The sequence below is a fragment of the Lissotriton vulgaris genome, chromosome 7 (genome assembly GCF_964263255.1).
Source record: "Lissotriton vulgaris chromosome 7, aLisVul1.2, whole genome shotgun sequence".
NCBI classification, from domain to species: domain Eukaryota; kingdom Metazoa; phylum Chordata; class Amphibia; order Caudata; family Salamandridae; genus Lissotriton; species Lissotriton vulgaris.
In genome coordinates this window covers 23,094,222-23,118,807 of record NC_141695.1, presented here as the reverse complement: position 1 = coordinate 23,118,807, position 24,586 = coordinate 23,094,222, and the positions used below count along the sequence as shown (strand labels likewise).

Genomic DNA, 24,586 nt, shown 5'->3' with positions numbered 1-24,586 from the left:
GTGGCCCGGGCCCTCAAGATCAATAGAAGGCGTCTGAGGCGTGGTCTGAGCCCTTAGGACGAATGGAGGGCTTCTGAGGCGTGGTCAATACCCGAGCCCTCAGGATTAATAGTGGGTTTCTGAGGCGTGGTCAGTACCTTATCCCTCAGGATTAGAAGAGGGCTTCGAGGCATGGCCCGGGCCCTCAGGATTAATAGAGGGCTATGAGGCGTGGCCCGGGGCATCAGGATTTGAAGAGGGATTCTGAGGCGTGGCCCGGGCCCTCAAGATCAATAGAAGGCGTCTGAGGCGTGGTCTGAGCCCTTAGGACGAATGGAGGGCTTCTGAGGCGTGGTCAATACCCGAGCCCTCAGGATTAATAGTGGGTTTCTGAGGCGTGGTCAGTACCTTATCCCTCAGGATTAGAAGAGGGCTTCGAGGCATGGCCCGGGCCCTCAGGATTAATAGAGGGCTATGAGGCGTGGCCCGGGGCATCAGGATTTGAAGAGGGATTCTGAGGCGTGGCCCGGGCCCTCAAGATCAATAGAAGGCGTCTGAGGCGTGGTCTGAGCCCTTAGGACGAATGGAGGGCTTCTGAGGCGTGGTCAATACCCGAGCCCTCAGGATTAATAGTGGGTTTCTGAGGCGTGGTCAGTACCTTATCCCTCAGGATTAGAAGAGGGCTTCGAGGCATGGCCCGGGCCCTCAGGATTAATAGAGGGCTATGAGGCGTGGCCCGGGGCATCAGGATTTGAAGAGGGATTCTGAGGCGTGGCCCGGGCCCTCAAGATCAATAGAAGGCGTCTGAGGCGTGGTCTGAGCCCTTAGGACGAATGGAGGGCTTCTGAGGCGTGGTCAATACCCGAGCCCTCAGGATTAATAGTGGGTTTCTGAGGCGTGGTCAGTACCTTATCCCTCAGGATTAGAAGAGGGCTTCGAGGCATGGCCCGGGCCCTCAGGATTAATAGAGGGCTATGAGGCGTGGCCCGGGGCATCAGGATTTGAAGAGGGATTCTGAGGCGTGGCCCGGGCCCTCAAGATCAATAGAAGGCGTCTGAGGCGTGGTCTGAGCCCTTAGGACGAATGGAGGGCTTCTGAGGCGTGGTCAATACCCGAGCCCTCAGGATTAATAGTGGGTTTCTGAGGCGTGGTCAGTACCTTATCCCTCAGGATTAGAAGAGGGCTTCGAGGCATGGCCCGGGCCCTCAGGATTAATAGAGGGCTATGAGGCGTGGCCCGGGGCATCAGGATTTGAAGAGGGATTCTGAGGCGTGGCCCGGGCCCTCAAGATCAATAGAAGGCGTCTGAGGCGTGGTCTGAGCCCTTAGGACGAATGGAGGGCTTCTGAGGCGTGGTCAATACCCGAGCCCTCAGGATTAATAGTGGGTTTCTGAGGCGTGGTCAGTACCTTATCCCTCAGGATTAGAAGAGGGCTTCGAGGCATGGCCCGGGCCCTCAGGATTAATAGAGGGCTATGAGGCGTGGCCCGGGGCATCAGGATTTGAAGAGGGATTCTGAGGCGTGGCCCGGGCCCTCAAGATCAATAGAAGGCGTCTGAGGCGTGGTCTGAGCCCTTAGGACGAATGGAGGGCTTCTGAGGCGTGGTCAATACCCGAGCCCTCAGGATTAATAGTGGGTTTCTGAGGCGTGGCCAGTACCTTATCCCTCAGGATTAGAAGAGGGCTTCCGAAGCGAGGCCCAGGCCCTCAGAATTAATGGAGGGTTTCTGAGGCGTAGCTAGGAACTATAGAGGGCGTCTGATGCGTTAGCACTCCGTATTAATAATAGAGGGCTTCTGATGTCTGCTCCCTGGGGCCGTGTCCTCGGGATTACTAGATGGCTTCAGATCTCTGCTCCCACGGTCTGTGACCTCAGTGTTAATAGTAGTCGGCTCCAGATGTCTGCTGCCGCTGTCTGGCCCTTCAGTATCAATATGAGAGGGCTCCTGAGGTCTGCTCCCTGTGGCTGAACCCCGAGTTAGGACATCTATGCAGGCTGCGTGACAATGTGCAACACAGAAATCAGCTGTAAACAATCAAGGACTTATTGGTAGTGCTGAAATGTATACCTTGTGTTACTACCAATGTGATGTACAGTGACGGGGTGACTCGCTCGGCCTACTAGAATGAGATTCTAAGGTTTAGGCATTAGGTGGACATGAATAAAGTTGCAGAGTACTCTAGAGTTTAAGAATTTGATTTGTTTTCCTCCCTGTACTCCTTTGTTATTGTCAAGGTTCAAACAAAAGGTTTCAGGAGATAACATGAAATGCAATCAAGAAAAAAATGTGGGCCAACAAATTTCATAAAAAACAAGACAAAAAACTGTTTCCACCCTTTCCACTAACAATAATGTCAACTTTTAGGCAATCCTTTTTGGAACTTAAATAAAAAACGCCACAACCAAAAATAAAAATACATGGTCCAGTCTGTGATCCCTTATCTCCACATCTCATCCTGTAAGAAAAAGGCATACTTCCCCTATGTAGGTCATGCTGCGAGGTCGCCCAAGAATTATGAATTTCTGTAAAACACAATGTCTCCTTTTGATTAATTCAGATGGCTGGGCGAGGGTGACAAATTCAGATGGCTGGGCGAGGGTGACAAATTCATCATTCTGTCGAGGTAGGCACGCAAAAAATCCTGACGGATAGGTGATTAACAGTGCCTGAAATATCAAGCACCATGATTTGAAAACACAAATTACACCACACCACTGTGACCTATTTAACAAAGCTCTCATCTACTTGTCCCATGATGGGTCGCAGTGAAGAATAACCAATTCATCTGAAGTATACAATGTGGTGTGCCTTTGTGGTGCTAAAACTAAACACGCCAGAGAACCTAATTGATACAGGACTATTTGGCAAGCGGTTTTCCCAATAACCTTCCCGGAGGTGGCCTCCAAACATGATTTAAACCAGAAAAGTCCTGCAGGGACGAACAGGCAAAGTGCTCAGCCAAACAAACCGGGCTGTCCATGGAGTAGTGTTTGGTGAATGTGTGCAGTGAGGTCCACAATGCTGCCTGGCAGATGTTCAGGACCAGAACTCTGTGTGCAAATGCAGTGGTCTCAGCCTTTTTTCTGGTGTAACGAAGCACACAAACCTTCTGGGGGTTGCTTCTCGGCCAAAATGTAGCAAATCTTAATGCGGAGGATGTTCCGGGCTTTGCATGCTCTTTTTGGGATCCAGCCACTAGAGTCTCTCCTCTTCTTTAAAGGGATGAGGCGTGGCGTAAAAGGTAGGTAAAGTGATGAACTGGCCTACATGGAACGGAATGACTACCTTCAGCAAGAAGGGCGCGTGGTTTTGTCCATGACACCTGCACTAGCCTTACCCTGATGGAGAGTAGAAAGGCTTTGAACGCCAGCCACATCGCTCGTTACTCCAAAAGATTCACGTGGACTCTGGATTCCACCGGAGACCAGAGTCCTCTGATCTCCACCTCTCCCAGATGGAGCCCCATTCCAGAAGGGACGCACCAGTAACTATTGTCAGATCTGGAAGGGGGGTAGATGTTATCTGCAGTTGACCCAATCACTGCTCGTTAACCACCATATCAGATCTTTTGCAGTACCCTCCAAGAGAAGGACTATGTTGGAGAGACTCCACTAATTCTGTGCCCACTGGAACGTCAGGTCCCACTGCAGAGCCTGCAAAGGACGGTGGGAATATGTCACACTCAGGATGCAGGAGGACATGAGGCCATGTTGTTTAGACCTTTGACAGTGTTGTAAGGACTCCAACAATGTGGTTTTCCTGATCACAGTCTGATGTCTTCAATTCAAAATACACCCAGGTTGTGATCTTCGCACAATATTTTTTTAACCTGGTGTCCCTCAGTTATCCAAACACACGGTGATCTAGAGTCTATTTGACAATACAGCAGCAGCGTCACGGACAGCAATCCTCTCAGCGGGAGTCTCACGAACAAACGTGACTTACTGTGCAGCTCGCGAAGGATAACGTCAAGCAGGTTCGGTTTGTCTCCCCACCAGAAAATCCACAGTTCCTTTTGGTCCGGCTTCACCTCCCGGTGCCACACACAGAGAAGGTTGGACTGCAGGCACCGGATGAAGCTTAGCAGGATGGGGTCATCCTGTGCAGGGGCAGAGATAATTGGTCCACACTGCCCATGGCCTTGAAAACTGTACCTGCGCCACTTGCTTTTAAATGTATGTGTCTGCCTTGTATAGTTGCAGAGCACAGTGAACCGAAGGTAAATCAACCGCGCAGTGGGAGCCAGAGAGGAGACGCCATGCTGGCGTGCACAAGAACTGAAAGCTAAATCAAGCCCGCAGTAGGAGCATATAAGGCAGAGAGGAGACGCCATGCGTGTGCAAATCGCCTGTCCGAGCACGCACATGTTTTGTCTCCCTTCACGCACCAAACCGACAACAATAGCCATGCCAAGGCAAGCAGCACATAAGCTGCGACGCTAGGCGAGACCTAAAAAGGGCAGTCAAAAATAACTGGAGTTATGCTCCCTGGATCTGCGCTGACTAGCGCACAAAGAAAGGAAATGACGTCAGCATGCCTGGTTGGACCTATGTAGGCACCATTAACGTCACTACTGGCGTGGACGCAGACACAGACTTGAACGACACCCACTACTGGCACACAATGGTACTACCCACAATTTTTTTTCCAGATCCAGCCTGACGCCTAGTGAAAGTACTATGGTAAAGAATCTGAGGCTATAAGTCCCCATCAGATTAATGCCTTGAAACTGGGAAGAACCACCAATAGTGAAAAAGAAAAAAAGTCTAGTGGTACAAAGTGAGATAATCTAGCTAAATCAGCAGGTGATTTTTCAGTCAATGCGAGTAATTAACTTTTAAATCTGACAGAAGCTGAATACATTTTGTATACAGATTGTTCAGTTGCGAAATAAATCATAGCTGAACTTCTACACAATACAGCAAATAATTATAAAGATTTTTTTCAATTTTCAGATCTGAGTACTTACTCTAGTTCCTTCTTCTCTGCCTCCTCGTGTGTCAGGTCCTCTTCAACGCTGTAATCCAAGACAGAGCCCACGCCGAATGATCGGTTCCTTCGGATAATGGGTTTGATGGATTGCTGGTCCTCACCAGCTACAAACTGACCATAAAATGTCAACTTCATCATCTTCTCAAAGAGCTTCTGCCCTAGAATTTTCTTGCATAGGTGCATGAGCTGTGGTCAAGAACACATGAACAGAATTAAGTAACCCTTCTACAGTGCAAGGGAGAACATTTAAAAAGGTGAAAATGTGACTTGTATAAAATCATGAATATTTTTGCAAGTAACATTACCCACGGTCTTTCCCCAGAGGCCCATCGCCCCCATTTCCAGCTTTGCTTCCAAAGAGACCCCCCACCCCAAGGGCACCCATCTGCCCCCAGCAACCCACTGTCTCCTTTCCGCCAGCTCTCCCACAGAGCACCCCCCTCCCGCCAGCCCTCCCTCAGAGCACCCCCCTCCCGCCAGCCGTCCCTAGGAGTACCGCCCTCCCGTCTGCCCTCCCTCAAAACTACTTTGTGCGCTAATATGCTCCTTGTAAAAGAGCAGAATACGGTCACTCACATTGAAGCCGGGGTAGGGAGGGAGCAAGAGATGGAAGGAATATTTTATTAAAAACACAAACTGTCATGGTTAAATTAGAGGCCCAATTATTAAAGAAAGTCTTGAAAGTGCATCTATGGTATATATCCTTGCTTTAAGTTCATATATACAGTTTCCGTTGTGGAAAATTAATTCGTATTGATAAACATTGTCTGCGCCATCTTGCCTTTTTCCCAATGCCACACTTTTGTCATATACAGCAGCCATTTTAGATGCCTTGGTCAGACCCACTCTCTGCACGCCGCCGATCCTCAGCACGGCTCCCCACCCTCGCAAGCATCTCCCCCACGCACTGGTCACCCCCGCTCTCTCCCTCTCTCATGCATGGACCATAAAAACCCCTCCATCTGCGCTGCTCTTCCCTGGGAATCACACCCCTTGCCTGTTCGACACCTCCCTTTCTTCCCATTCACTGTCGCACCCTCTGACACCCCCCTTCTTCCGTGTCCTATTGTCCAGGCCGGTCCCAGGCTATCACCTAGCCCTGAAGATGCAGTTTATGGCCCCAACTGTATAGAATCGCCCCTCTTCAAAGGAGTTACAGTAGATCAAGGCTCCCACCCCATGAGATCCGTCACACCACACGCATTCCGGGAATCGGCGGAATGCCCTGCTGTTTCTGTCGTCTGATGACGATCCTGTATTATGATTGGGGAGGGGATTCTCACTGTAAGGGTGTGTGGGAACGGGTCCGCAGCGGAAGATTCCGGGGATGTCTTTCATACTTCAAAGTACCTTCATTGTAATAAAGAACGTCTTCCTGCCATAAATGCGTGTATAAGAGGCCAGGCCTCAGAGATGCAGTTAGAGCACCTCGAGAAGATTCCCTGTTGGTCTGATCTGATGTGTTCTCCTCCGGAGAGAATAAACCCTTGTTTCCTGCCTTCCGGTCTCCAGCGCCTGCCTCTTCATTGATTCATATTTCTGTGGGATTAGAGGCGACATCGCCGGGCAATACTTGAAGTTATTTTGTTCGTCGATTGCCCTCCTGCTTTACTCCGTGAATTCACAAGAACTTACAGAACTAGGCCAAGAAATAATACTCGTAGAATATATTTGTGACCTGCATTTTAGCATGAGCCAATGTGTATGTGTTGATTTGTTCATGTAAAAATCTGAATGTTTCAAGTTCACTTTTCCTCTAAACACTTTTTTCCCCAACTCTGGAAAAAGTTTTACGTCTGCTACTGCTAGGAGTATATTTCCAACTTTTTTCAGTATGGGAAAAGATTAGAAAGATTAGAAAAGCGGGGAAAACGCTTAAAACAAGCAAATTAGTTCAAGTCAAGTCAAAAATTATGTTTATTTAGATCAAAATCTTTAAACATGTGTGAATGCATAGCTACAAAGTTAAAATATTCTACAAGTCATTACAGGTAAGAATATTCCACAATAGTTTAAAAAGATTTACATACACTATATACATATCTTAAAAAGCAAACACCAGCAAAATCTCTTTTTTAGGCAAATCCTTACCCTTTTAAAAAAAAAAAATGGATACTTGTATAGCGCACTACTCACCGCAAGGGTCTCAAGGCGCTTGTACGAATACCGCTGTGGAACCCATCCTGGCTTTCCCTGTGAGGCGTCCACTCCTGGGCACCCCCAAGGTGGAGGCCAGGCATCCTTAGCGTTGTGGGGGCCGTTGTGGAGATTAAGCAAGCTATTGCCCAGAGTTGCAGAGTGGGACTCCATGATTGGAATAGGCACCGAGGCGAGAATGATCAGGTCTGTGGAATTTTGAGCCCAAGATCCGCCGAGCCGGGGAATTGAACCCTGGTCCCGGGCCAGACCTCTGCCGCTCTAACCATTGAGCCACTCTCCAAAAAGAGTTATTTAAAACAGCCTTTTTTCTCTTAGACAAGTTATATAGTTTCAGTATTTTAAAATTCCTAAAAATTACTTCTGGCTAGTCCATTTTTTGAAAATTCTGAACTACTTTTATGTACTTCCCTAGAGCAATGGCAATTTCAATTGAGGGTATTTCTGTTAAAAGGTTGACCGTCTGTGCCCTTATTCTTATGTCTTATTTTAGGAATATTGGGCGTAGCCACAATTTACACTGTTCTAATATTGTTAGGCAGTCAAGGAGAATGTGCACTAAGTCTCCTTTAGTGCCCAAATTACATCTACAACACCCTTTATAGTCTAACATTTTTACTTTAAAATCCTTATTTATTAACCACAGATGAATCCCAATACGCATCCTTAATATCTCCTGTCTGTACCAGCGATTTGGTAGAATATCTAAATAGGGGAATCAGTTTCCCTTTGACTAAGAATGCATCATAAATTCTACTGATTTTTTCTTTGCAAGGTATCCCATGTCATTCTTTCTGGATACTTCTTGCCCATTAGTTTTCAGATCACTCTTAGTACAGACTATTTGTCGGGTTTCTTGGCACAGCTCCACCTTTAACTCTTTACAAACCTGCACCAGTCTTTCCCTACAAGCATTTGCCCATGTTAGGTCACTGCTTTGGATCTCTTTCCTACACCATTGTGCTACTTTTTGACCTTTTGTATTTTCTAATCGTTTCCAAAATCTGATTAACTTAGCTTGTACTTGTACCCCCCAAGACTTTGTTCCTATTTCCGTTCTTATTGCTTGGACCATTTATGATTGGGGTAGGGATAGTAGACTTTCAGGCATTTCCCTTCCTCCAGGTCCCAGACTCCCTTACCGCTCAAATAAAGGATTTCTGCACCGTAGAGGATTTGTGGGGGTATCATTGCATTAAAGGTTTTTAGTAATGGACAGTGTGACATATCCCCATACTCTCTGTTAAACATTTTTAGGCCACAAGTTGATGTGTGTGCTTTTGCTTTTTGGGCTTCTAAATGAGTATGCCAATTTAATGTTTTATCGAACCATATACACAGGTAACGATATTCGTTAACCATTTCCAGTTTAAGATCACCTAAAAACCAATTAAACTTAACTGCCTTTTTACCAAAACATACAATTTTTGTCTTGTCTAAGTTTACTCTTAGAAATTTCCTAGCACAGTATCCATTAAAAGATTTCAGCTTTCTTTGGAGGCCTGTCTCTGTTTGGTCTATTATTCAGACCCTCCAGCTTATCGCGATTTCGCGATTTGCAAAAAAAGCGCGAAATCGGCCAATCTCGGGAAATGCCGCGATATTTGCCAAAAAGCCAGCGAAATTTGCCGTTTCCGCCGTTTGCGCCGTTTCCGCCTTAGATTTCGCGGCGAGAAGGAGCGAGGAGGTCGAGGGGGGTCTGACTAGGTCGCAAAAATGAATCACATGATCGCGTGGTGCACCACGGCAGGCTCTCAGGCAGGTACGGTAGTGATTTAAATGTGAGCAAGGGTTTTAACTGCACCCTCTTCTGCAGCCGGATATTAGGGGGCCTGATGGAGGATTCTTAATAATGCTGCGGGTGATAATAAACGCGGCTGCTCGTCTCGCCTGCTGGGAGCAGACAAAGCCTTTGTTGGCCCAACAGGCGAGCTTCCGGCTCCGAGCAGCGCGTCCACGTCCAAGTTGTAATGGAAGCGCCTAAATAAACCCAGGATGGCTTCGAACGGCAGAACAGCTGCTTGTTTTTTGTTTCCATTTCAGAAGCGAGGCAATCGGAGGAGTGATATTGGGAGCTCATTTGTAAGGGGTGGCAAACGAGGCTGGAAACATTAAGCATTGGCAAGCAGTTTGTAGCACCCGGGGGAGGGATAGGCAGTAGTTGTCATAGGGAAAGGGGAGGGGGGGTGGTTACGAGATACAAAACAGGGAGAGGTGAGGAGAGAGAATGGAGGGAGAGACACAGGAAACAGAAACAAGAAGAGGGGATGAGCTACAGAGCGGGGTGGGGAGCGGAGAGGGGAAGAGAAGGAAGTGAGGATAAAGAGAGAGGGTATGAGATACAAAATGGGAGAGGGCGAAGTGAGGGGAAAGAGTGGAGGGAGAGAGGAAAGGGAAACAGAGAGCGGGAGAGGGGGTGAGAATGAGAGAAGGGAGGGAGAGGATGGGTGAGGGGAACAAGGGGAATTGAGGAGAAAGAGAGAGAGAGGGTAAGAGATACAGAGCTAGGGGGTAGTGAGGAAAAGGAGAGTGGAGGGAGAGAAAGAGGAAACGGAATCAGAGAGAGGGAGAGAGAGAAAGGAAAAAGAAACAGAAGGAGATGGGGTGCGACATATGGAGGACGGGGTGAGGAGAAAGAAGGGAAGAGAGAGGAAAGAGTATCAGAGAGCGAGAGAGTGATGTGAGAAAGAGAGGGAGAGATAGAGGTGAATGAGGGAGAGAGGGAAAGAAAGGGCAGGGAGAAAGATCAGTGAGAGTGAGAAGGAGAGAGGTCAGTGAGGGACAGGGTAAGGAGAGAGAGAAAAAAAAAAAAGGAGTGGGAGAGAAAGCGAGAGAGATAATTGGGAAAGAGAGGTGGGAGAGCAGCGAGAGAGAAGCAGGAGATAAGCACAACCGAGGTGAAGGTAAGGCAGGGGAAGGAAAGAGGATAAGGAGGAGAGAGGAGTTGGAAAATGGGGAGAGCGAAGAAGCAAAGAGAAGGTGTGGTGATAGGAAGGGGACATGAAGGAAAGAGGCGGGCGAGAGAGGGGGAGAGTGTGGAGGGAGGGGAGAAAGGGGGTGATAAGAAAGAGATAGAGAAAAGCGAAAGAGGGAGACAGACAGAAATGTGGGAGAGAATGGCGAGAGAGGACAGGGAGAAAGAGAGGAAGAGAGCGGTCGAAGATGAGGGAGTGAGGAAACAGAAGGGGAAGAGAGAAGAGGGCAGAGAGCGGGTAGAAAGGAGAGAGATGGTAGAAGATGTGTGTGGGGGTGTGTGCGCGCGTGTGCTTCATGTTAAATAACTAAACAAGCATTAGAAATGCAATAGGTCTCGCAGCATTAGAGTTAGTGCTTTTAGAATTGTTTATGGGTTTTTTTGTAAATCTTTAGCATGAGGTTGAGGGTGAGTGAGGGTGAGTGAGGGTGAGGGGTTTGAGGGTGAGTGAGGGTGAGGCTGAGGTGTTGAGGGTGAGGGTGAGTGAGGGTGAGTGAGGGGTTGAGGGTGAGGGGTTGAGGGTGAGTGAGGGTGAGGGGTTGAGGGTGGGTGAGGGGTTGAGGGTGGGTGAGGTGAGGGGTTGAGGGTGAGTGAGGGTGAGGGTGAGTGAGTGAGGGTGAGTGAGGGTGAGTGAGGGTGAGTGAGGGTGAGTGAGGGTGAGTGAGGGTGAGTGAGGGTGAGTGAGGGTGAGTGAGGGTGAGTGAGGGTGAGTGAGGGTGAGTGAGGGTGAGTGAGGGTGGGTGAGGGTGGGTGAGGGTGGGTGAGGGTGGGTGAGGGTGGGTGAGGGTGGGTGAGGGTGGGTGAGGGTGGGTGAGGGTGGGTGAGGGTGGGTGAGGGTGGGTGAGGGTGGGTGAGGGTGGGTGAGGGTGGGTGGGTGAGTGAGTGTGAGTGGGGGTGAGTGTGGGTGAGTGTGGGTGAGGGGTTGAGGGTGAGTGAGGGTGAGGGGGTGAGGGTGAGGGGTTGAGGGTGAGTGAGGGTGAGTGAGGGTGAGGGGTTGAGGGTGAGTGAGGGTGAGGGGTTGAGGGTGAGTGAGGGTGAGTGAGGATGAGTGAGTGAGGGTGAGGGTGAGTGAGGGTGAGGGTGAGTGAGGGTGAGTGAGGGTGAGTGAGTGAGTGCGGGTGAGTGCGGGTGAGTGCGGGTGGGTGAGGGTGAGTGAGGGTGAGGTGTTGAGGGTGAGTGAGGGTGAGGGGTTGAGGGTGAGTGAGGGTGAGTGAGGGTGAGGGGTTGAGGGTGAGTGAGGGTGAGTGAGGGTGAGGGGTTGAGGGTGAGTGAGGGTGAGTGAGGGTGAGGGGTTGAGGGTGAGTGAGGGTGAGTGGTTGAGGGTGAGTGAGGGTGAGGCTGAGGTGTTGAGGGTGAGGGTGAGTGAGGGAGTGAGGGTGAGGGGTTGAGGGTGGGTGAGGGGTTGAGGGTGGGTGAGGGTGAGGGGTTGAGGGTGAGTGAGGGTGAGGGTGAGTGAGGGTGAGTGAGGGTGGGTGAGTGTGAGTGTGAGTGAGGGTGAGTGGGGGTGAGTGTGGGTGAGTGTGGGTGAGGGGTTGAGGGTGAGTGAGGGTGAGGGGTTGAGGGTGAGTGAGGGTGAGGGGTTGAGGGTGAGTGAGGGTGAGTTAGGGTGAGGGGTTGCATTGTTGGCATTATCCTCCCCCATCCCTAGTAGATTAGGAGAGGCATAAAAAAGGCACTGTTTTCATAAACAGAGAAGCTGTTACTGGGCTGCTGGGAGGGGACAGAGGGAGCCCACAGGAGAAACCATGTCTGTCTGGCCTGTTCATATGAACAGGATGCAGAAAAAGTTGATATGTAGGAAAAGGGAGTGCATTCAATGAAATGCGACCACTATCATTTACCTCAAAAACTAAGACTTATTTCCGGCTGCATTTGACATAAAAATGAATGCAATGAAACGCGATCACTAACATTTAATTCAACGCCAAAGACTGATTCCTGCATTTGACATACATAAAGAATGAATTTTTAGCACACTGCGCATGCCATGAGCAGATGGGAGCGAAAAAAAGCAGAACTGCATGTTTTTTTTCTCTATTTCCGGACTCAGCTGCATCTGAAAGACAGGCTGTCAAAAAAGCATCATATTGTGCTGGAGAATCTGTAAGTAAAGCTGTCATTCATCCTTACTGGAGAAAATGGAGGCCAAATATACAGAGGGTGGGGGCGTCAGGAAAAGGACATTGTACATGCAGCCTGATAACACAGAGTGACCCGGCCCAGCAGGCTGCACTGCCAGCAGCAGCCCTCTGCTTCGAGGCTCTGGCTGCCTTTCTCTCCTGCTTCCCCCCTGCCATCGACAGGACCTTACCTCGTCAGCATCTCCTTGACCACATACAAAGAATTTATGAGGGGGAGGGGGGCTGAGGACAGCTCTCATCTGCTCGGTTAAAATGCCTGTCTGTCTTGATTTCTTTTCAACAGCCACCTTATTACCAGGCAGAGCGAATGGGGTGGAGGGGGGTTTGTTGGAAGAACGAGGGCGCTGCAAAAGAAATATCTGTTTGCGGGGTGATTTTTATCGCCACGGATAATATTGTGCCATGAGAGCGCGCATGAAGTCGCCAGGACAAGGCTGATTGCTTAATTCTTGAGCTGAAAAGGACTGCTTGCTGCTCCATAGCCCAGTTGCACGGGGTCTTTAAAGGGCGATGGGGGGTCCGGGGAAGAAAATGTTCACTTTTTGGAGCAATTCATTACAAGGCTTGCGTTGCCACTGAAGTAAACGGCACCATTCCAAGATGGCGGTGAGCTCCGGGATGTCTTGTGCGCTGTGAGCTATTACTTTGTATACAAACAGCCGTTTGAGTAGAACCGTGTTCGGTGACCTTGGAGTCGGAGCTGCCGGGGCGCACGGCGCGACAGTAGGCGGGCTCATAGACAGAAGGGACCGCCATGGGTGATGTGTCGGAGCGTAGCCTGTATCTTGCCGTAACTCTCGCCTTTGCCTCAGGGGTGCTGGTGGGGTGGCAAGCTAACCGCCAGCGTAGAAGGTTCTTGGACTGGAAACGGAAGCGACTGCATGACAAACTCATCGAGACCCAGAAGAAGCTCGACCTTTCCTAAACATTGCTCAAACAGGCGAGTCTCCCCAAAGTAAATAAACCCTTAGTGTGCATCATGTGTGCAGGACAGAGGAGTGCAGTGTTTTTAAAGTGGCACGTGTTCTAATGCTTCCGGGCAGGTTTTGGTAACTTTTTGCGCCCATGAGTCACAGGTTTGGTCTGTGGTATATGACAAGGGTTTTATAAAAAGTGAAACTCCCCGGTGGGAAAGATGACTGATAGAGGCACGGACTCTGTGATTTAAACAACAGATAGAGTGTTGGCAGGGAAATTTCCACTGTACTACAGTAACGAGAAATATGACGACTGCGCAGTAAACAAGTTTTCCAACTACTGCTTAGTTGGCAAAATCAGACATAACAACAAGACGGAGGGAAGAGAGGGGAGGGGGGAGGAGAGATGCGACACGGCGGGAGGGGGCGGTGCGGCTCAAATAAACAAACAAGCCGGAGGGAAGAGAGGGGAGGGGGGAGGAGAAATGCGACACGGCGGGAAGGGGAGGGGGCGGAACAGGGGAGGGGGCGGAACGGGGGAGGGGGCGGAGAGGGGACATGCACGCGCCCGTGACTTTTAAGGTCAATGCGCATGCGCATAAGCTTAATGCGCATGCGCATTGACCTTAAAAGTCACGGGCACTGCAAGGAATCGCCACGATTCCTTGCAGTGTGGATAAAGAGTGGATAACTCGCAATACTCTCGCCTTGCTCGATGCGCATGCGCATCGACAGGCGAGACCTAAAAAAGTACAATATTTGTGTTTCTTGTGGGAAAAATGGCCACATAAAATGCAGCAAAATTGCCGCTAAATTTCCATATTTGTGCCGCTAAATTTCCATTTTTCTGCCGCTAAATTTGCTAATTCATGCCGCTATATCCTGGGGGGGGTCTGATTATTACCAGGTCGTCTGCATATAAAAGGCAGGGCACCTTTTTTCCATCCATTCTGGGGCTTGCACTACCCACAAACTCTAGACAGGAGGGTAGATCTGACAGAAATATAGAAAATAACTGTGGGGCCAAAACACAGCCCTGTCTCAGGCCATTTGCAATGGGGATTTTTATGTTAATGACCCTTCAGTGTCCCCGATTACTTGGGCCCAATTACCTCAATGTAATTCTTTTATTATAATCAATAGGTCTTTGGGAATATTTCTCTTTATGAGAGTTTCCCATAAGCAATCCCGGTCTACTGAGTCGAACGCTGCACGGAAGTCAACAAAACGGCAGCATAGCTTGCCGTTTTGTTCCGTTGACTTCCTTGCCATTGCCCACAGTGCAAAGCAGTGATCTATCGTAGAGTGCCCCTCTCTGAACCCTCCCTGTTCAATGGGTACGATTAAGATCTCCTCGACCCATGCGTTTAGTCTTGGATGCAATCCTTTTTAGAAGATAGAAGCTTCCAAGTTCACTGTCCTCCGTTTAAATCTTCCCCTAGATGGGTAAGGCATGGCGTTCCTCAGGGCTCGAGTCTGAGCCCGACGCTATTTAACATATACATGGAACCCCTGGCTAGAATTGTGGCACCGTATGGAGTGGACATCGTGACGTACGCAGATGATGCGCAATTGATGATCACCCTAGCCCAAGGCCAGAATGAGGCAGCAGCAAACTTTTCCTCCTGCCTCAAGGAGGTATCTGAGTGGATGAATGACAATTGTCAACGCCTTAATGGCGATAAAACCGAGTTACTGGTGATTGGAAGAGCTCCCACAATCTGGTCATCAGCCTGGTGGCCATCTGAGTTGGGGCCCACTCCCTCCCCCTCAGAAACAGTGAAGAACCTCGGTGCCTTCTTGGACTCCAGCCTATCCTATGGACAGCACATTGGAAGGCTAGTGGGCAAATGCTATGGAGTCCTTAAAACCATAGGTTAAAGTACTCAACTATTTGCCCATTGACACCAGGAAATCTGTCATACATGCACTAGTCACCCCCCATCTGGATTATGGAAACTCCCTGTTTATTGGCCTGAGTAAGAAAGGGTTACAGCAGCTGCAACGCGTGGAAAACTTGGCTGCCAGATTGGTCCTGAATTTGTCCAGTAGAGCCTCAGGGAAACAGGCTCTTAAGACCCTCCATTGGCTACCCATGCAGGAACGCATCCTGTTCAAATCACTGTGTATTACACATCGAGTAGCCCAGGGAAAAGGGCCAAGCTATCTTCAAAAGCTTCTTACGATCCATCGCCCAAAACGCAATTTGAGATCATCTGGGAGCATGCTGTTTCAGGTTCCTCGCATCTTCAAAGCACGAATGGGAGGTCGCTCGTTCAGATACTTAGCTTGTAAGAGATGGAATGAGCTCCCTATCGAACTCCGTATGGAACCATCGGAAGGAGATTCCGGCTTAAATTGAAAACATACCTATTCCCTCAAACCTAAGCTCAGTATTTTTACCTCTTCCCCCCCTTGTGGTGCCAAGTGCAGAAGGTCTTGTTCACTGGACGGTTTCTCTCCATAGCGCGGGGACACACTTATAGTGTAACCATGAGCTCTACAAATGGTTTTATTATTATCAACACAATTTTTTTAAAAACCTTCTCTCCTACATCTAGAAGGTTAATCAGTCTATAGTTTTGTGGTATATCCATGCCACATTTTTTATGGACTGGCCTTATTACAGCGCCCTTCCAATTCGGTGGCATTATTCCTTCTGAAAGTATTAAACGGAACATCTGGGAAAAAAGTCTTGCCCACCACTTTAACATTATTGCAGGGAGATTATCGGGGCCTGCCGCTCGAGTTATGTTTTCTACTTGCTGCTCATTGAAATCTAATTTAATATCTTCCGATATTTCCTGCCAGGGTTGGGGCTCTGTGTACTCATGGGAGTCTCGTGCCCCATATAGTTCCCTTAGGTACTCCTCCCAAGCTGCCTCTCTAACAACACATTTCATTTCTCTGTCTGTTGGGCCAGATGCTGTTTTTACAATTTTCCAGAATTGCTTCAGGTTTTTATCTTCAATTGATTCTAGCAAGTTCAACCAGCATTTCTCTTTGTGTGACCTTTTTGCATCCATAACCATTTTTTTAATATCAATTTTCAGGTTATTCAAGTATTTTTCGCTCTCTTGGGTGAGCACAGCCTCAAAAGGGCATTCCAACCCTTGAACTATTGCTTACCACTACCTTCAGCCCCAGTATGTAGACCTGCAGAAACGTAGCAACATAAGGGAATTGCTAGTATTCAAACTCTACTATGGTACGAGCTCTGGCATAATTAGAGAGGCTATATCAGAACTCTTATATAAAGAGATGGCTGCCAATTTGTTGCTACATTACATGGCACAAAAGGGACAAGTGGATTTTGTTTCAGGACAAGTAGATTTATGAAGCAACCTCCCCCATGGACAATTAGATATGTTATTGAATTCCACACACCTGCCTAGCAGGTGGTCAGCTCCCCCCTCATTACCTCCTTGTCCTGTCTTCCTCGCCACAGTAATCACAAATGAGCCTCAGGCTCCACACATAACTTCAACCCCTTTGTCCCTTCCCCACCTCTTCCCCGTCCCTCCTTCCCTTCTCCGCTACCTTCACTTCCCTTACCTTCCCCCTCCCTTCTAATCTTCACCCCCTTACCTTCACTCCACTCACCTTCACCCCTTCCTCTCCCCTCACCTCCTCCCTGTCACCTTCACCCCTTCCTCTCCCCACCACCACCTCCCTCTCCGTCACACCTTCACCCTTTCCTCTCACCTCACCTTTACTTCCTCTCCCCTCGCCCACTCCCTCTCACCCCTTCTTCTCCCCTCACATTCACCCCCTCCCTCTAAATCACAGCCTCACCTACACCCCTTCCTCTCCTTCACCCCCCCTCTCCTTTACACCCTCACTTTCCTCATCCCTTCCTCTAATCCTCACCTTCACCCCCTCCCTCTCCTTCACACCCTCACCCCTTCCTCTCACCCCCTCCCTCTCCTTCACACCCTCACCCCCTCACCTTCCCCCACTCAGTTTCCCCACTTATCTTCACTCCCTCACCTCCTGGTTCTTCTCCACCAGCAGTTCGTAGGAGCAGAGCCTGAGGACCAGCAGGCTCCGCAGCAGCTCCCAGCTGCTCTTGCTGCGGTAGGCCTCCTCGTGGTCCTCGAAGTTGATGGCCGCGGAGGGGCAGCCCCGGGGGCCCGCCTGCTGCTGCCGGTGCTCCAGCCGAGGGCCCAGGAGCAGGGGCCCCGCCGAGGCCACGGAGGGGGGCTCCGCCTCGGCGCTCGGCTGCGCCCTGGTGGCGGGGGTGGAGGAGCGCAGCCGTGCTTGCAGCAGCCCGGGGGCGGCGCGGGAGAGCAGCGGACGCAGCGCCATGACAGCACAGGGCGGCAGGAGGTGAAGAGGTGCGCGAGGACTGCGCGCACGCTGAGAACCACAGCACGCACGGTAACCCCGCCCCGACCCAGCTCGCAGCCAACCAGATCACGTTGAGGACCACAACACGCCCAGACACCCCGCCCCACGCACCAAACCCCGCCCCAACCCAGCCCAGCCCGGAGCCAACCAGATCACTCTGAGTACAACAGCACGCCCAAAAACCACGCCCCATGCGGGCAAACCCCGCCCCAACCGAGCCAACCAGATCACAAGAACCGCCTCACCACGCGCGGGAGGCGTCTACGGCCGCTGAGGGTCAACACATCTGTGACCAATGAGAGAAGAGGGTGGGGTGACGGCCACGCCTCCTCACCGAAGCGCAGGACACGCGCCTTATGCCTTTGGCAATGGGGAAGAGCCCAGTTGTGGCCATAGCCCCGCCCCTTGTGAGCGATGAGAACCGTTCCCATTCCGGGAAGGTTGCCATGGCGCTGTGCCACAGTTCTATCCGCCCCTCCGCGCGTGCTTTCCTATCACCCAATCAGCTTCCGAGTACATACCCTGTCAATATTTACAAGGAACACGTGCGCGCGCTCACTCTACCCTTCACAAGAGTAACTGAATGAATTACCCTTTTAAACCGCACTTCAAACCGCTTCCGGGCACCACCACAGATTTAGACGGGATACCCCCAAGGGATTTATTTTACTACATTTTCTCTTAAAATTGCCAGAAGTCAAAGCAAAACAATGGGAAAAGTAATGCAGTAGACCTTTGTACTCTCTCCCATTCCTATGTGACTCTTAGAGTTTATCCGTTTGCATCTCTTCCTTGAGTGACTTTACTACTTGTACATTTGCAATTTTTCTTTCTGTTTGGATCTCTTCATTGTGTGACTTTACATTTACATTTGCAATTTTTCTTGTTTGTATCTTTTATGAAACGCATGTAAACCTAAGTCCTTATTTTTTGCAACTTGTTCTTATGTTAAGCGCTCTGACACCTTCGGGTAAAGTTTGCGCTATAGAAAATCCCATTAAATAAAATAAAAATAAAATAAAAATGCCAACATTTTAGAAATGGAAACCGGGAGATTTGAAAACAATAATTGGGAGAATTTTTTTTTTTTTTAGCTAACGTTGTAGACTTTTAAATTCTATTAAGGACTGGAAGGCTAGGACTAGGCTTTCTCTTTCTTTGCTGTTTATTAAGAAACTTTCACAGCAGGCAGTTAAAATGTATTAAATAACCCCTTCCCTGCGGGGGTAATTCCCCCACAGTGCGGGGGTGAGGGCGGGGGGGGGTGACCGCGGTGCCACGGTGCTTGTGACGAGACCAGCTTGTCATCAGTCACGGTGGAGCTGTGCTCATGACGAGCTGGTCTCGTCATGACCCTGTCCACTGATTAATTCGCCCGCACAAGCGGAGAATTAACCGCGCGTGGGTGGCGCGGAGCCGTTATGACGTGTCGAGCTCGTCATGAGCACAGCTCCACCGTGACTCATGACGAGCTGGTCTCGTCACAAGCACGGAAGCGGTTAAGAAAACAACATTTACCAACATTCTTCATATAACGTCATTACTCATCCACGGTAAACAGCCATTCCAACGAAACTTTTGCCACGAAGACCATTACCCCGCATTCCAACACAACGCAACTGCCATTCCTCCGCAATGCCATTACAACGCATGGCATTACAATGCATAGCATTTACCACGCACGCTTTTACAACGAATTTCGTTGTAACAGCATGAATGGTAAAGGCATATGTATTTTACATGTCAGTAGAAGGTAAGTATAGGGTTTAACGTGGGTTTGGCTTTTGGGGTGTAGGGGTATAGGTTTTGGTGTGCCAAGGTTAATTTTTTTCGGTTCAGGGTGGGTTTGGGTTTTGGGGTGCCAAGGGTAATTTTAGGGTTCAGGGTTTCTTTGGGTTTTGAGGTGCCCAGGGTAATTTTAAACTGTCTAAAAGTCCTTGACACGCGAAAATTGTGTTTACCTCCAATCTTTTTAAAATATGATGTGTAAAAATTCCTTCAGCGACTGGGTGACCACAGCTCTTGATAAAGTGACCCCGATTCAAATCACAAAGCAGATTAGAACCAAACCTTCAGCCCCTTGGTTTACATAGGAACTCCGCAAAGAGAAAAGGCTCTGTAAAAAACTGGAACGGATCTGGCGCAAAAACTATGACACTAAAACTAAGGGCACATACAGAGCAGCTTTAAAACAATTTAAAAAACTCAAATGTCTTGCCATCAGGGATTTTCTTGCTGCTCAAATCATCGCCTCAGACAACTCCCCCAAAGATGTATTTAGGATTGTCCAGGAATTTATTAAGCCTGAGGCCATGAAATGCACTATTGCCCCCTTGGCTGTCCTGTGCGAGGACCTTTCCTTTTTTTTCAGGATAAAATTCAAGCTATTTACGCGGCACTCACACCTACGAATAATACTCCCCCAATCCCACCTAAAGAACATGATTCAGCTGACTGGTGCAACTCACCAATTTAATGTGGAAGCCTCTCTTAAACAACTTCTTAAAGTCAAATCAGGGTCACCCACTGCCCGTGTCCAGCCAAGTTCTTCACCGCCCTTGCCCCGTTATTATACCCGAACTTTAAATCAGATTTGGAATACCTCTTTGAGCACAGGCACCTATCCATCGTATTGGAAAATAGCTTCTGTTCAGCCCATCCTAAAGGAAGTAGATGCGGACCCAGTTGAACTAAAAGACTACGGTCGATTTCCCTCTTACCAGCCCCGGCTAAAATATTGGAAAAGGAAGTAAAGAAACAACTTGCAACTTACCTTGAATCAAACAATCTTCTGCACGACTCCCAGTCTGGGTTCAGGGCTTGCTACAGCACAGAGACAGCGCTATTGGAAGTGTCAGAAACGATTTGCGAATCCTTGGATCGCAGTAACCGTGCTATGTTAGTGCTGATGGACTTGTCTGCAGCATTTGACACTGTATTACACCGGATCCTACTGGAGAGGGTTGAGCAGCTGGGCATTGGGGACATTGTCCTGAAATGGTTCCACTCCTTTCTCGAGGGACGATCCCAGAAAACTTGTCTACGTCCTCATGTCTCCACCGCCCGCCCACTCATATGTTGACTCCCACAGGGTTCGGCTCTCAGCCCAACCCTTTTTAATGTCTACCTCGCCCCACTTGCCTCAATCATGGAGCATCACGGAGGTCAAAGTAGTTTCCTGCGCAGACGACACCCAGCTGGTGTTTTTTTCTTTAAGGACCACTCAGAGGCGGCGTTTATTAACTTTAGACAGTGTATGATCAACATATCAACCTGGATGACAGACAACTGTTTAAAGTTAAATACGGATAAAACGGAGGTCTTGTTCTTTAATCAGCCGTCACCACCCAAAGCCGAACTGTGGTGGCCTGTAGAACTGAATTCTCCCGCCATACCAGTCTCGTCGGTAAGACACTTAGGAATCAAATTTGACTCGGCCTTCTCAGGGAAGGCCCAGATAGGCCAAGTCTCATCCGCATGCTTCTGGAAGCTGAAAACCCTAAAGAGATTTCTTTACCTCTTACCAATGGACTGCAAAAAAACGGTGGTGCATGCATTAATTACTTCACAACTGGACTATGCTAACAGTCTTTATTTGGGTCTCCCAGACTATCTTATTAAAAAGCTGCAGATCATTCAAAATACAGCGGCCAGGATCATTAGAAATGTACCTTTTCGTCATCACATTTCTCCACATCTGCGCAGCCTTCATTGGCTGCCTGTCCAAAAGTGGATCAAGTTCAAGGCTCTGACCTTGGCCTTCAGGTCCAGGAATGACATTGGTCCTAAATACTTAAAACTAAGACTTCCCAAATATACCCAAAAAAGGACTCTGATATCGAATTCCCAGACTCTTCTCTCTATTCCTCGTTTAAAAAAAACTAGACTAGGCGGTCGTTCTTTTTCTGTCATCTCCGCCTCTCTCTGGAATTCTATGCCAGAGCACCTTCGAAAGGCCAACTCTGAACTAATATGTAGCAAGAATCTTAAAACCTGGCTTTATGGTCTACCTTAGACCCTCCCGTAGTGTAGTTCCTAGTTTCCCACTAGGCCCTGCGCATTGGAATAACATAAACAGTAGTATCGACGTGGAACTGCTTATATTCCAGGCCTCCACTGACTATGCTAAACTTAATTGGGTTGTGTTACCAACTAGCTCAGAGGTCACTGGAAACTTTCTTCTCTGCATAGGAAGTGATCAGCTTCCTTGGCACAGACAAGAAGGGATTCAGTTTTCCAACAACCGTGCAACATGACAACTTTGCTCCTCAGATCAAGAGTCGATCTCTAGGGTCGTGTGAAACAATAGACACAAATTTCACTCAGTCAGTCTAGTGCAGTTTACTTTCACAGTATGTAGAGAATAGAGAGACGGGCGTTTATCAATAAAGGGTTAACATTTATTGAACAGTCTTTCTTCTCGTACAAGAGAAATGTATTGCCACAATTGCAATAACTGTTATTATAAAAAGTACGTACAGTAAGATAAGTATTGCGAAATAGAACTGTAAAAGCATTGATATGGTTTCTTAGCCATACAATGGTTTAAAAGTAATAAAACATATATACAGTCATATATACATTAGGCTAACATACTCAACTGGTGCTTCTAACTAAGCCTACCCCAGTGTGCCTGACCTAAGCCTAACACATGAAAGGGGAGTAAGGAAGTAGCTTTAAGTTAAGTTGGTTTTGCCAAGGTTTGTTTTAAGAATTCTCGTCTAAGGGTTTAGTCAACACCATACCTCTGAATAGAATGATGGAGGATTGGTATCTCCTTCAGGGGTCTCTCTCGATATCCCAGTCACCCGCGAGGGTAAACCGGAAGCGCCGGGACTGGATTTCTCTGCACGAGAAAGGCAGCGGCTTCTCTCAGCGCGTCGAGGAAGGAGGGGGGACAGCGTCCGCGGGCAGCTGGAATCGGCTGGATGTCTTCGCAGAGGACGGCTGTTCAGCTCCTTAAGCGTACTGCACCATAGTTCGCGCTGTAGCGGCGATAATGGTAATCAGCAGCTTCACCACCACAGGATAGCAGGCTGCAGCGACAGAGTGCTAGTTTTTACCAACACAGGGTCATGCAGGCAGCCAGCATCAGCAACAGTAGCTTGCAGCTCACAGCTCACAGCTGACAGCTCACAGCTCACATTGCTTAAGGCAACGTTGGTAATATTTATACCTGACAGGTGCCGGGTTTGACGCAAGTTTGCTGGACATAAGACGTCAATTAAAGATGTCACTAGGAAGTGACAGTTATCAGTTGCTCATTAGAGTTCCATTACTAATCAAAACATAGCAAGCGGGGATTTCCAGGTTTGCTGAGTTTTTATCTTGTTGAAGAACTCGGAGTGTTATCTAGGAATATCAGATAGTGACTGCTGCTCTGTCATTGCACTAATTGGTCGCGAAGGAAGTAGCAGAGAGTCATGCTGGAATGTGGCTCTGTTCGTGTGAGGCCAGAGATGACTTTTCAGAAAATCGCACTTGAACGGTTATGCCAATATAGGGAATAAATGGATTTATAGCCGAATAGGGGCATAAGGTCACAGTATCGATCAGGAACCTAGATAAGCACGCAACACCCACTCCACGTTTTCATGTCCATCAAAATTACTAAAACTAAGCAATAAGATGCATGTGTAACATTGCCCACCCCAAAATACATAAATGCATTCGAAATAGGCGTACTTGTAATACATGGAATTTAGGTACTGTACGTTTTTTAAAGCATAGTAATCATTCAAAAAATTATTGCATATGAAATCAATGAACGATTATGCAAAGGGAATTACACATGAAGTATCTCTGACAGAAGAAAAGCGAGATAAATCATCACATAAAAATGCATTGTAATAACATGTGTGCTAGAGGCTGGTGTTATGTTGTTATGTCTCTAGATGTGTTTAGAAATAGAAGTGTGAAGCTTCTGTTCTCTAAGAATAGTTTTTACGTTAAGCAAAGAATTGTTTCGTGCCAAAAAAGGTCAATATTAGAAAAATTGTCCAATTCAAAGAAAATAGATTTCCAAAGCTCTTGGCAGTGTTTGTTGATCAAAACTGAAGGCCGAATTCAGAGTTCATGGGAACGCTGTGTGTCGGAAAGCTTTTCAAAAGTTATTGTTTCTGTACGGGTGAGAACATCGTATCAGACAGGCTCTCAAAGAATTGGTCTACGAATTCAGGTGATAGTTCAACCAAATTAGATAGCGCTGTAACTTGGCAGGTGTGAGAATGATTGCTGTCATCGAAGGCAGGACCAGCAATGCTCACAGAACGTTGTACCTGGATGATGTTGCTTTTGTCACTCGCTCCACTGTTACCACTTGGCTGTAGTACAGGAGTCTCCACAAATGCCGTCATCAGGATTGGTAGCCGCTGGGGACAACACAATGCGTGAGCCGTTATTGGACTGAGCAAAGTATCGACGTCCATTGGTACTGCTGATGGAAGTGAAAGACAGATGTCCAACACGCATTCATCGCCGCAAAGCATACACCGTAGCACAGGTAAAATGCAATTTTGCCATATCGGTCTGAATGAAAGGAACCAGGTCATGTTTAGATCTCTCAGCCTGGCCAATCCGAGGACGTTAGTTATCCTGTCCCTGTAGCGCATTGCTAGGATTGTCTCTTCCATTCCCATGGGAGCTATGTCTGAGCCGAGGCTTGCCATAATGTAGCAGGAGGGTCAAAAATAGAATCCCTGCAACGAGTCCCAAAAACAGTGGTATACCGCCAAAAATGGAGTGCACAAAATTAGGAAAGATTCCCAAAATTGCCTGGAAAGGTGTTAGCAGTCCTGTAAAGACTGTCTTAAATATGCCTGGGATGCTTGTTGCACTAGACATGTTAAGGAGTTGGCTGAACATTTCTACGAAATGCACGGGGCAATTTGTTGATAAAAGGTCATGGACTTCAGTAGCCGTCCTTGCGACTAGAAGATCATACGTCTCTTTAGATGACGTTATAGGCACTGTTGTCTGTAAAAGCACAGATTTCATTTTGCTTAATGTATCAATTCGTATAGAATAGAGATTCAGACGAGGCCAGAGGGGAGTCACTATGTCTGGAGGCCCGCTC

At 48.3% G+C, this 24,586-nt stretch overlaps 2 protein-coding genes across 2 annotated transcripts in view; one reads left to right on the top strand and one right to left on the bottom strand.

The window, feature by feature from the left end:
- Positions 1 to 17,546, bottom strand: part of PRODH (proline dehydrogenase 1) — a 276,224-nt gene extending 258,678 nt beyond the window's left edge. Inside the window, exons 1-2 of the mRNA XM_086929694.1 lie at positions 17,152 to 17,546; positions 4,950 to 5,158 (exon numbers count right to left, since the gene is read on the bottom strand). Coding sequence (XP_086785820.1) covers positions 4,950 to 5,158; positions 17,152 to 17,469 — 527 coding nt within the window. The 5' untranslated portion in view covers positions 17,470 to 17,546. The remainder of the gene's footprint in view (positions 1 to 4,949; positions 5,159 to 17,151) is intronic.
- On the top strand, positions 12,845 to 13,204 carry LOC147700548 (mitoregulin-like). The gene has a single exon (XM_086928447.1). It carries the CDS (start codon positions 12,999 to 13,001, stop codon positions 13,167 to 13,169), a length of 171 nt encoding a protein of 56 aa, XP_086784573.1. The 5' UTR covers positions 12,845 to 12,998; the 3' UTR covers positions 13,170 to 13,204.
- Positions 17,547 to 24,586: the final 7,040 nt, after the last annotated feature.

What these genes read in the sequence shown, in the direction of transcription:
- LOC147700548 (XM_086928447.1), top strand. Translation starts at nt 12,999, where the DNA reads ATGGGTGATGTGTCGGAGCGTAGCCTGTATCTTGCCGTAACTCTCGCC.